This window comes from Neopsephotus bourkii, unplaced genomic scaffold (genome assembly GCF_033783945.1).
Source record: "Neopsephotus bourkii isolate Nb327-2 ecotype Australia unplaced genomic scaffold, CSIRO-AGI_Nbou_v1 NB_1634, whole genome shotgun sequence".
Taxonomy (NCBI): domain Eukaryota; kingdom Metazoa; phylum Chordata; class Aves; order Psittaciformes; family Psittacidae; genus Neopsephotus; species Neopsephotus bourkii.
In genome coordinates, this window is record NW_026902109.1 from 6,632,554 (window position 1) to 6,646,327 (window position 13,774).

The 13,774-nt window shown below is 39.4% G+C and overlaps 1 protein-coding gene across 6 annotated transcripts in view; it reads right to left on the reverse strand.

Annotated features, from left to right (window-relative positions):
• Positions 1-13,774, reverse strand: part of ARID5B (AT-rich interaction domain 5B) — a 124,809-nt gene that overhangs the window by 65,152 nt on the left and 45,883 nt on the right. For all 6 annotated transcript variants that reach the window (XM_061374019.1, XM_061374022.1, XM_061374021.1 and 3 more), the window contains one exon: positions 10,563-10,793. In XM_061374019.1, the coding sequence (XP_061230003.1) occupies positions 10,563-10,793 (231 nt within the window). The remainder of the gene's footprint in view (positions 1-10,562; positions 10,794-13,774) is intronic.

Genomic DNA, 13,774 nt, shown 5'->3' on the forward strand with positions numbered 1-13,774 from the left:
TTATTTAAATTGAGAAAGCCATTTGCTGTTTTATCAAGTCTGTAATATATAAAATTTGGCTCCAGAATTATCTCATTTTCCCATTTCATGTTTCCCTGTCATCTACATGGTAGAGCATGTTTACAGAACTTTATAACTATAATATACAATTCAGTCATTTCTAAACAGCTCTGTAAGAGTAAGGCTGAAATGTACACATTTTAAAGATTACTTAGTGAACACCAAACCCTTTCCCAGCTGTTTTAAATTTTGAATTTCCCAATAAATGAATAACATACTAAAAAAGCAAACACGATCTGACATTATTTAGTCTAAGTTTCTAAAATGGCATAACATCTGTAGCTAAAAACAATTTTGAACAACTATATTTAACTAGAGCAGTATTCTATTATTCATAGCTCGTTTTCCTTACAGACTAGGAGACTTAATGTGGTGTTCAAGTATTTCAAACATTTCTTTTAATTGTTTAGTCCTTCCAACAGCCAAACTGCAGCAAAAAGGGAGGGGGAATCTTCAGTCATATCTTTTATATATATTCATGTGACCAACCCATGATCTCAGTTAAGTGCCACAACTGTTCATTAACACACATCACAGCCCCCAGTCAGCACTGCAAGCTTTGAAACCATGCCAGAAGCAGGGGCTCAACAAATGGCACTTTGACCTTTTCACTACTAACTTCCATCTTTATTAAAATATCTAAGACTTCAGCTCTGTCTTTCTCTTTTATCTGCTCCTGAAATACCTAATATTCATACAGTAAATGGAAAAGTTTGCTACATACTTACGTAATGATAGATTCCCCTTTGATTTGCAATCGGCTTGTGAAATGCCTTTGATTAAAAAAGAGAACGAAACATCCCCTCCCCCTGCCAAACAACTCTAAATTCAGATTGCTCACTCATTTCCAAGGAAATCAAGCATGCTGCCTGATATTAAAAAATCTCACAGCATCCAGGCAAGTTTAGCTTCACTTTATGTTCCTCTTATTAAATTCCACCTTAGCAACACATGAAATGCTCACCCTGCTCTTTGCTTGCTTTTTTAATTTCATGTTTGCAACTTCACATCTCCAGCCTGAACATTTTCGGGGGGGGGGGGGGGGAACAGAGACTGTTTTTTTGCCCAGCAGGGTTTCCTTTCCCTACTATAGTCACCAAAATGAGTAGTCCCATGGAGGAAAATGTAACTAGAAACAAATAGGGGCTTATGTGCTCAAACATAGATTGGAGGGGGTGGAAGAAATCATGCTTTTTTTTTTTTTTCCTTCCCATTGCTTAGCAGTAAGTAATTAATTACATATTAAGAAAAAAATCAGAAAAAGTTCATGAGTCATTTATGTGTTTTCATTCTTTGTAAACGTCCTGGCACACCCTATATGCTTCATTTCTTGCTTTAAATAAGAAAGTACTGGAAAATATGCATAGTATTTGGAACCAAGGGGAATTACATTAATTTGAAGTTTGCTTTGTGCAAGTCTGCATTGTCCAGATTTGAAACGAAACTTTAAGGGAACCTAAAACTCATCTGCAAGCTTTAATTTATACCCCCCTTCACCCACAGATTATCTAGAAGGTATAAACTGGTAATTTAAATAGCACAGTGAAGTATTGTCATTAGGTGGCTTAGCTGCCTGGGATACTACTATCAGCCTGACCAGTAGGGAACCTGGGAAGAACCAGCTCAGGAGGGGGGAAAAGTAAACAAAGTAATGAGTAACAGTTACAGCTCCTTAAAATGTGTACATTAACCTCAGTATTGGGCAACTATTTGCTTTTTAGAGGCAGCACCCTCTGATTGAAATAATGATAAATATTTTGGAAATTCTATCCGAAGCGAGAATGAAATTACTCAAGTGCACTCTGGGAGAACAAAGCTTTTTAGTATACCTTCAAATGAACTCAGGTAAGTTTACAAATGGCCTATACCTAAAAGACCATTAACTAAAATTACATTTGTTTTTATTGAAAGACAGCCTCAAGTGCTGACATGTAATATATGACATGTGATACATAATAATACTCTTAAACCAGTTCTGACATAATATCTCCCAAGGCATAATAACCACAAATGACTGCTTTAGTTAAGAACTAGCCAGAAGCAAAATAGATCCATGTAAAAGTAGCTTTAACCATAAATACCTCAACAATATTTTATGTCACTTTGTAAAAAACTTAAAGTAGTCTCATAATAATTAACAACAAAAACTTCATGTTCTTTACTATTGTATGGTGGTTGTGAAAGGTTATTTCATAGTCCCGCAGCTGCCAATGCTGTAAATTACGCAGGCACCAAGAAGCATTAAGGAGAAATAATAGCAATTTAAACAAGGCTGACGTAATTCATGATAAACAGTCATTGGAAAATATTACAATGTTGTCTTTTTTGAGTGGGTTTAATCAGAAGAATGTGACCATATTCTGACATAAACCACTTCTCTTTTCCATTGTATAGGCACGTGAACAGGGGCCCTTCCCTGTGTGCAAAGGTCCCCCCTGCTCCCAGCCACCCTGAGCCCTGGCACCTCAGGGATGCTGCTCATGAGGCTTGGGATGCCAATGGACCAAAAGCTCTCCAAAACCAGCTCAAGTGTCTGGTCAGGCCCAGTGGTCCAAGGGAGGCACCGAAACCAGGGGGGACAGTCAAATGGAGATGCTCTAATGAAGGGATATTGTGGGGTGGGGGGAAAAGATGGCTTCAGAAATGAGAACATGTATGATGGACATGTGGCTTACACTCACGATGAATGCAGCTGGGCTTACTTTTCACTATAATGACAAAGTCATTTTGATAGCTGCACCATAAAACTAGCCATCGAGTGGGAATCTTATAGAGGAGGAATTAGTAATTTATATCTACAATCATTTAGGGAATGGACACCAATAAAATCAACGCCTGTGTAATAGATGACAAAACGCCATGTGATAAGTTACATTTATCAGGCACAGAAGAACAGCTCACTTATTAACCCTTCATTTGCTGGAATGACACATTAATTCTCTGCCAAACTCCATCCAGTAAAACATGTAAACCCCAAAATACCATCACACAGTCACTACTCAATTAAAAATTAAAAAGGAGAAGCAGCTAAAAGCACAGTCAGCTCTGCCACGGAGTCTTCAAAGGAGCAAGGATACCTCACCTTCTGTTCCTGCAGGGAGGCCATACTGGCCACCCAACACTTCACAGCCCTGGTGCTTCCTCAAGCAGCTGGGCATGTGGCACCTCATGCTCACAGGGTCAGCCCCTCTCTTTCCCGTACTGCTACCCAAGGGCACCTGAAGAAGTAAGGAGCCATACCAATTTCCCAAGTGCCCTCGCCTTGGGAGATGTGCTCTCACAGTGGTGCCAGGCAGCCACTGCAGGCTTCTTGGGCAGCTACTCTTGTGCAGGACAGCCAGTCACCACCAGCCCCATCTGAGAAGTGATGCCAAGAGGCCAGGGGAAATGGGCAGAAGCACCTTTTCAGGAAGCTCCTGCCCCTCCACTCAGCATCTGCTGTCTTCCAGAGGGCAGTGGGAATGTGCAACCTGAGTAAAATCAGTGTTGTCCATAAAGGAGTTTTGATTATAAAGTGAAAATATATCTAACTTAATATTTATCCAGGTTACAGCTACGGTTGCCGCTGAAAATGTACCAAAAAAACCCCAACAAAAAAAAACCCAAAAAACTCACAACAACGCCCCCCCCCCCAACCAAAACAAATTAACAACATTTGTTTCTATTGAAGTTCTTGCAGACAGAAAGGTATTTTATCTTACTTTGCCACACATTACTTATGTTCACTTAACAGCTTGCTGCTAACATCGGGTGACATTCTGCCCTTGGTTAACTGGTGAAAATCTTGAGTAATGGCTACTGAAGTGGATCAAGTTATTTTGGATTTATGCCACTAAGTGAGACAGAATGTGACCCCTTATCAGTGCGTTTTGCTTTGAGTATACAAATATTTTATGCATTCGAATGAGTGACAGAATGCAAAACTTGCAAATATTTATTTTTAGATGTATGGGGAAAAAGCAATTAAGAGCTAAAAATGCTAAGAATGAAGAAATCACTTAACAGAAGCAATTATGTTGGGCACATAAACAGCTCTGCCTTCAGACATTTTATTCAAATACTGCAGAGCACACTATGAAATATCAATTGTTTAAAAAAACTGCAAGCATTTTTTCACAACTGAAAAATCAATCATTATAAACAACATCTGGGGATCATTAATATCTTACTCCACAGTTGAATTAACAAAATAAGAAAGAAGTCTGACCAGAATCCAGAACATTTCCAGATTTGCTTTTTCATGCTAAAAGCTTATGTTTGCAGAGGTGGGGAGGGAGGGAAAAGGAAATGTACATTTATCTATATTGTATATAGCACTATCATGCATTAATCATTACTTCCCCTCCAGCTATGTCCTGTTTTTGTTTTGAGAGAGCTAAAATTTGAAATATTTAGCTAAGCCACCCTGCCCAGGACCTTGGAAAAGATTTGCATATTTTTCAGACTGTTGGAGATGCCACCATAAAACTCCATCTAAGGAAGTCCCAGTATCCACACGAATAAAAAGGCTCTATACTCTTCCTACTGAAGTTCTAAATGCTTGAACATTCTAGTCGTAGAAAAGCACTAACACCAATCCCACTCTAAAATCACATTTGTGTTAAAACAAAGAAGCCGAAAGTATCTATCTGGAAACTTCAGAGGGCTCTGAATTTCACTGATACTAATTACCCTGCAAGTAGCCAAAACAGTCAATAGCAATAATGCTGATACTTTATGACAGCTGAGAAACATTAGAAAAACCCCTCACCCTTTCAGGCCAAAGTACAATTTTTGTACCAGAGCTGGTTTAAAAGAAACTCACACTCACACAAATAAAGCAAGCCACCAAAAGGAAAACTGTACTTCATTTAGACTGGAAACAATCTTTCTTCTTCCCTTTTTTTTTTTTTCTTGTTAAGTCTCATTCCTTGCCAAGGTTTTGGTTTGTTATGTTTTTCCCCTAAACAACTGATTTTATCTGTGAGTCACAAACTTGTGTAAACTGAGATGTGTAACAAAAGCAAAGACCAAATTTCAGCTATTGCAGGAGTAATGGTACCACTCCATATCCTCAAGTCATCAGCTTTCACCCTACACAATTTTTCTGGCACATGACCTACCCCTAAAAAGTCCCTTCTTCTTCATAGCACTGTCCTGCAATGGCTTCCCTGGTCAATGACAAGATGGAAAGTCCTGAAAATCTTGGCTCAGAAACTCAGTGGCTAGGAGGGATGGGTAAGTCATCCCTCACTCCCAACCACTCCCTCCCAGCCCTGAAAGTGAGAGAACCTGCTTTCTGCGTTGTTTTACAGGGAGATTGAAATTGTTGAAGGTTTGTTTTTTTGTTTTGTTTTGAATGTAGAAGATTTTTCCAATGCAAGTGATACTGCATTAAGGGTTCTTTTTGGGGGGGAAGGGGAGAGGAGCGAACTGGTGACTGCAATGCCCTTTATACGTAATTTTCTTCGATGAGCAGTTTTTCCCTCTGCATTGCTCACACCATGGTAAAATGAAGAAGTTTCATTTTTCAGAGAAACAATTATATTAATACCTCAGCAGTATGTAGTTCTCTTACTTTTGCGTGTGAAATGTTGCATAAAAAAACTGGTCTTTACATACAAAAATAAAACTCTTAATCTTCTTTTGGGGGTGAACAAGTGTTTACAGTACACCCGGGACCAAACAGCTTGTTTAATGGCATATTGGACCCAGCATGCTGTAAAAATAACACAGAATGGTTTAAAAATTAGCAAACAGATTTTAAAAATCAAGAACAAATAAGGAATTCAGTTTTCTCTCCTACTGCTGTTTAAAGAAAAAGCATCCCCATGCTCACAAATGAAGGTGAGCCTTCTGGTTCATCTTTAGCAGGAAGGATTGATAGTATTTATCCAGCAAAGCACCATGACAAGATCTTTCTGTGCAAGATTTTCACCTGTTGAAGCTGATGGAGCTGCAGAAATCCACCATCACTCAAACACCTGACACTTCTAATCTGCCCTAAGTCCCCAGGCCTGCAGAAGGTGGAGGTCATGTTGATGATGTCTGTGCAGAGAGATCTCTCCACTCCCTTATTGTAGGGGCCCACATGCATTTGGCAACATAGTCCACAGCTGGGTCGCAGAAGGATCCATGCTTACTGATGTGTCCAGGAACTCAATCAATGCAGTGAAGTAGGCATGAGTCTGGTAGAAAGCCAAGTCACCTTCAGACAAGCAAATGCAGAGGATGTGTGCTGCTCTAGCAACAAGTGCACACTGGTTTCTGCCCAGTGACCCTCAGATATATCTTCTGGACACACAGGCAGCTTTGCCTCCAGCTAGATCTCTTTGGTCTATAACAAAAAGTATTAGGATCCCTATTTTTTCATTCCTTCTCTCTTGCATCGTGTATTACCACACAGCAAATGCCAGTAAATTACAACCATTTACAAAAGTTATTCAGTAACAGTAACCCAAACAGCTGATAAATGAAAAAGATTTTGAAAAATGTCTTGAATTGAAATAAATTGTTCAGCTGGTACATACTATTTTCATTTTAAGGGAGGGGGGGAATGAGGAAATAGGGTTTTGGTTTTCTCCACATGCTAATAAACAGGAGCAGTTAGATAAAAGAATGCGTAAGTGAACTCTAGTCTGTGAAGAGAACTAAAATGAGGCCATCAAGAAAACTGATCCCATTTGCCTGCCCTGCTGTGCCACTGGTCCTGACACTGCTGCCACTGCTGATGGAGCCCAGCCTGAGCAATCCCTGTGGCCCTTGCTCAGCGCGACGTATAAGCCTGCATGGGCTGGCGGCACCAGCAGGCAGGCATCAAGCTCTTCTGCTTCAGTTCAACCATGGACAACTCTAGCCTCCTGTGCAGGTTCAAAAATCTCAGATTTCTTGTTCCCTGACAGCAACACCAGCATTTAATTATCCACCTGGACAGTTTCATGCTGGTGAAGACCTCTAATTGCTCTTATTTAAGGAGGGGAGTAAGTATACAGTGTGGCTGTGGTCATATCAATGAACTTTTGCTATCAAGACATCAAGCACAGCTTATATCCTCTGTCTTCTGAAGAGAAGCAAGCTTTTGGGCCTATCTGCATTCTGGAGGGGAACCTCCAAGGAAGATTAACTAATCAGTAGTTACATCAACAAGAATGGGAGAAGCAGGTTTCCCACTTCGAGCAGTCTTTCCTTAGTAAATGGAGAGCAAGTTCTTCCCTGTCAGGCTCCAAAGACACCGATGTATATCTTTGAGCCTTCCAGATGCTAAGCCAATTCCTCAGCAGCCTACTTCTCCATTGGCCTCCTTGATGGGATGTTGTGGCACACTGAACCAAGCTAGAGGAGAATCAGAAAAGGACTCTGCAAGAAAAACAGCCCTAAGTATTCCTGCATATATATGGCCCTTGGGCATGTGCCATAGAGCAGCACACAGGCGGGACAGAGGCAAATACAGGCAGCTGCAGTGCACTGGCTGTGGTAGCCCACACTGAAGCTGGTGGGGAAGCTTACCGCAGCCAAACCCTTACCAAAGCTCTATGGAAATACAGAAGCCATCCACACTGGACTGCCTGAGCTATCAAAGCATCTCTTCCAGCCATCCTGGAGGAGCTCACAGACAGTATCTACATCCCCCTTCTACTTAAAAAAGACCCACACCAAACCCCACATTATTTACTGTCAACAAAACTTACTTTTTCTTCCTCATTTCCTTCTTTATTTATTTTTGTTAAACCTTACAGAATAGGGAAAAAAAAGGAGGGAGTATGAGAAGGAGTCAGAACTGAAAAAGAAAAGCTGGTTTTGTTCTAAACATATAATAATAGTAGAGAGACTACTTCCTGGAAAAATATTTCTATTAAAACTGCCTAACAAGGACAACAGTTTATATGCTGCAGTGAGCGGGGCTTTTTGTAAAGGAGTTTCGGGTATCTCACTTGTTACATGCTTCATCTGTCACACAGTATTCCAACATGCAGCAAACATACACCACCACCACCAACAGCAGTGTTTCTGTAGAAGACCTGGCATTAGTAGACTGTATTTCCCAACTTTTGTACTCACTTTAGAATTTGGAGAACTTCAGGTGATAAGGAAATATACATGTTCCTGTCTTGCTCCTTCGGCACACTTCTTTCGTTTGCAAGGTAAGAAATAGCCAAGCTCTTCAAATTAAATGTGTCTGGATCTCCTTACAGATACCTTTTAAGAATTTTAGTCATATTTCCGAAATCTGGTCCTCCCTCAGATTTGACTGATAAGTACCAGTGCCTCCGAGTAACCTATTTATCTGCTGTACCACCCTGCCTCGGTTTAGCTTTAGCAGTCATCACTTTCCACATGTGACATCAATCTACATGATATCAATGTAACCTGTTTGTGCAACAAAGTGTTGTACATTTTATTGTCCTGCTGGCAAAGAAAAGGATAAAATAGCATTTTGCCTGTTGCCCTAACAAAGGTAGTATAATTGACACCATACACTTTGCAATACAGAAACAGAACCATACATTGGCCATTTATTTTCTTCTTAATATAGCAGGGCTTGCAAGTTTTACTGCATCATTATTTTCATAAGAAATACTTTTAAAGACTATGGTTTGGTTTTTTTTCTGGTTTTATGGGCATTTTAAAAGTCCGCTTCTTAAACCAAACTAAATTTTAAATACACATTATTACTTTCTATGGCTAAGATTTCTGTGGCTCTGGTTTGATAATGAGATAATTGCCTTGCAAAGGTCAAGAGAATGGCATAGTTAGCTTTCAGAGACTGAACAAAGCACTTGCTATGGTTCACTAAGTGTAGTTTCTGCATCACTCCACATGCCTTTGATTCATCTATTACTAATATTCCATGATACGCTTACATTATGGATCCAACTATTTCAACAAACCTGTAATCAAGGAATGACCCTGAATAAAATACTCCACAGAAAGCAGATGGTACAATCATCAAACGCCTTCAAGCCTAAAATAACCTTTTTCCATATAAAAAGGATAGTCAATTAAAACTGAACTTTGTATTCTGAGCTGGAGCTCAGAGTAAATAAAAATCACCATGATACTTTCGTGTTACTGGACCAAACTTCCAGGGTGTTTCATTCATTTTTTCACCACCCCCACCCTAAGATCAACCAACAGTTTTATCCATAGTTCATTCAAAGCCTGTAAATGTTTTGTGTGAGAGTGAGCAGACATGACAGTTTGGGCCTGATTCTGCAAAAGCTTGACATGACAAAATTATAATTATTCACAGTAGTAATGTGCTCCAGTGACAACACCATGAGTAAGGATCTCTCCTGCCTGTTGGGAGCCGACTGTTGCAGCAGCAGAGGAGCAGTCCTGCACTACCTACAAAATGCACCAATGCCATCAGCTGGGTCAGTGGTTTTCTGTCAACATAAAGGAGGCCTGGACTGGGCGTCAAGTTCAAAGCCGGCATGCTAGAGTTTAAAGAAAGGGGGAGATTATTCTCTGATCACAGACATCACTGAACCCCTTATCTCTCACTCCCACTATTGCATCTTGAATGCATAATGAGAAATTCTCTCTTTAAGAGATCACAAGAGCTCCCTTGCAGAGATGCAGGGGTCTTGCACAGCAAAGGTGCACCCATTGCTTTGCAAACAGACCTTGCTGGCATTAGCTGCAGTGCTCATCCATCAGGTGATATGGGTAATAAACTTAATTCTCACAGCACAGGTTCACAGCTAAAGAAATTACACTGGACCCATTGCTAGAATAACCTTGGGTGTGTACATAATGTGCATTCTGCCACACATTTAGCAGTGCATCCGCTGCCCCTGGGCTGATCTGACACACACAAAAAAAAGGTGTGAAATCACCTGATAGAGACCAGGAGTCACATCTTGCAGCACTCTCTCCCAGCTGTAAGGAGCTGCAGAGTATTCTCTAAAACCTTTGAATTAAGAAGTCACCTCCCAGAAGTGTATCTGCACTTGTAAAATCAAACCCCTTGCACTGGCAAAGCTCCTGCTGAAAAAGTTCACATTTCAGGAAGGCCAGAAACACACCAGCTATAGCTGACATTTGCTTCAGGCTCTGGGAGCATACGTGCAGTTGATGAGTGCTCTGCAACAGCAATGGGATGTGCAGGAATTCTCTCGTATTTTGCATTTGCTAGCATACTGCACCAACAATGACTTAAAAAAAAAAACCAACATGCTTTGTAAGGCTTCTGGAAAGACAAGCTATAGGTGAAAAGATAAGGTAGATAAATTTCAAATCCAGACAATGGACCCTTTCACTTATACCGAGCAACAGTGCTACATGCTCTACCCATGTAACAATATCTTTAAATGTGATAAACTCAAGTTGCAATATGAAGATCACCAGTGACTAGAATACTTCAGTCTCACAGAGGAAAGGGCACATTTGGTACATAACATTTCAAACATAAATAGTATTGTTTCATTTCACAGGAATCACATCTTCCCTTTGGAAATCAATGGAACTTAAAAGAAGAAAATGTCTTTACTTTTGAGAAAAATAGCTGTAACGTAACTTACCAAACTCATCACATATACTTTCATTTTCTATTAGAGTAGGGTGATCAAATGTATCCCGACAGTAGAAGATCTGGGGATTTTTGCTGGTTATTGCAATGCCCCCCAGGGCTAAAACAAACTGGTCTGTTAGTATTGACGAAGGCTTGTCCTGAATGCGCTTCAACATGGAACGATATCGACAGTACTGTGGGTAGCTCAGAATTAGCAGGTTTGAATCTTCATCATCCTCACCTGGAAGAAGAAAAGTAAAAAAAACACCCTCTTAGAATGTCAGAAAAACACAAAATATGAGCTGTAACTCAAACATGTCAGAAAACCCATGGCCCACTGGTTCAACCTCTTCTCAAGACCTATCTTCCATAGTACAGTGGTTTTCAAAAGAAAGGTTAAAAATAGAAATTAAAAAAATTATTGAAACAGCTTCTTTTCTGGCTTTCTGTTCAATTCTTCCATGCTTATCCACAAGGATTCTACCTGTATGAGTAAGAAAACAGCGCTCTGCAGAAGTTGGCCAACAGCCTGAATCAAAGTGCCCTACTTTGCCAACTTGGCTTCTTTGCTAGAAATAATATCTGTCATTTTCACTCAGCTCCCTATACAGCCTTACTGAACTCATGTTTACAACAGCTAGTGTCTTTTAAAAATAATAATATGCAAGCCCAGGAGCATACAACTATCTATTCTCCTTTGAAGCGTCTGATACTGGCAACTACTAAAGGGTCCTGGGCCAGCGAGGTGGGCTGATCTGACTTGGTCATTGATGCTAAGCTAACCCAACAGGTGGAAATAACTTTCCTCACATTAACTGCAAATGCAGCAGGACTCAATAAAACACCTGCAGAGCACAATGAGCAAATTAATTTTCAAAAAGCTCACACTGTCGAAATGTGGGATCAAGATATAAAGCAATCTAGAGCTTGGACTTTTCCACTCCCCCAGGTTTTAGTTAATATTAGAAATAAAGGTGGCAGATTTTGAAATATCACAATCAAGTTTCATCATATGATAACCAGCAGGAAACCTAACAGCAAAAAAACCCAACCAGAGATGTAAACATGAGAAATTATTCATTTGCAGGTATGCAGCTGATAGTTAACAGCTCTTCTTTTTATGCTCATTTATCTCCTCAGGTGGGGTAACTGAACATGACTTTCCATGCATACCAATGAAGGCGAAGCAAGAGCATTCACTTTATGTTTTCTCCTGTACTATGATTACTGAATAACTCAGCTATTTCTTCTGCCAGAGACAAAAAGTCTACTATTTAATCTCATTACCAATACTGGAATCACCTTTCTTACCCTTAAAATAAAAATCATTTCAGATATTGAAAGAAATTGTCATATCAGTTCACCCCAACTAAACACAGTGCCACAACTCATCTTGATTTGGTGAGGCAATGGAAATGTTGACACATGAAAGGCTGAACTTTAAGAAGTCTTTGGAAGCAGATATATCACCTAGAATGTCATCACTGCAGATGAATGCAATGCTACAGAAAAAAATCAGCATGGCAGACAGACTTGGGAAGTACTGTTTTTACAAGCACAGCTCCTGAAAGCCATCGCTTTCAAAACCTCAGAACTTTCACCACTACCCTGATGTAGGTAGGAAGAACAAAAAAACTGTGTAAAAAAGTATCTTTAATACATTTTGGGAAACTGACATTACTTTTCTAAGAAAATAAAATGTATGTCCTATAACCACTTTGGTCAATAAGGATGTTTTGGTCAATAAAGTCACACTTTTCTTTGTTTTCAACAAGTAAGTATCCCATAAGTCTACAACAGCACGATTGAGCCAATTGCTCTTGGGAATAATACGCTCTTTTCTTTATTAGGAAACTCTAAAATCAGATCAGGAAAATTGTTCCAGGAATTAACAAGCACATGATCCATCCTTTAGCTCTTTCGAGAGTTTCATATATGCCTGCCTGACAAATATTACTACTTTATACCTTTGCGTAGATAGTAGAGAGCTGAATCTGTTGATCTGACAGCACTCTTCTTATGCCAGGTTGTGGTCAGCTTTCTAAACAGGGTGTATATAAATGTATGTTCCATGTGCTTTTGTAGTAACCCATTAGATTCTAGACAAATGTGCTGTAAATCCCTGTGCAGAATTACACAAACTTTCTACTTCTGACAACTGATGACTTGACTCAAACCCCTGGCATTAATTTAAATCAAGTCATTTTTTTACAGGATCACTTTTATACATGCTTGTGCAACTCCAATGAGTACTTCATGATGCATTTGTTTCCTTTCCTTATTCATTCCAGGTTCAATAGATAAATCTAAGAAGGCTGAATAAACTGAAGATTTGTTTAGTGAAAGACAAACAGAGTGTTCCTGGAACAAAGACTTTTTTTTCTCAACCATGCCCACGTGAGAAAAGAGAAATCAAAGTAGACCAATCCCTAATAAAATGCAAGCACAAAGAATAACTATTTTTTTCTTCTAGCAAAATCTAACATGTGCTGTTTAACGGTGGAGTGTATATTGCTGAATATTTTTCATAAATATGATCTTAGAGTTAACTCCTAGGAGGAGCAGTGATTAAAATGTGGATTGCATTCCATTAAAACCAAGAAAAATGAAGTAATTTCTAAAAACATTTAACTGAGATCTTAGAAAACCAAGATGCTTTATTTCTGAATCTCATTTTAGCTTCAACTGAGAGAACACAGTACCTACAGTACACTGCTTGTAAGGCTCCACTGAAATTACTCTAATCCCATGCTTGTATCATAACTGTGTGTCAATTTTTCATTTATTTATATATTTCAGGGCTGAAAACAGAGAAACTGTAATTAGGAGTCAAGGTTCCACCTCTGCCTTCTGAGCACTGCCTATATATGCATAGATGTAATCCAACAGTTCCTTTTGTGAGGGGTAAAGAGAGCTGGGATTTGGCACAGCCTGGCATTTATGTTGGATTACATGTTCTTGAAGTTGTCTTTGTAAGTAAAAGATGCATGAAATGCCAAACACAATGAATCTATGCAAGAACTGACTTTCAAATCAGCACAACCATTTTTAATATGTAATGCAAGACAATTAAAAGCCCCCAAAGAAAAAAAATAAAGCCTGCTAAAAGCACGAATTCTTAACAAATCCATCCAGAGCCAGAACTATTTACAGAGACAGCAGAGAAATAAAAAACTGTAACTCGCCTTTTGTTTGCTTGTTTCGGAAACATCAGCCTATAAT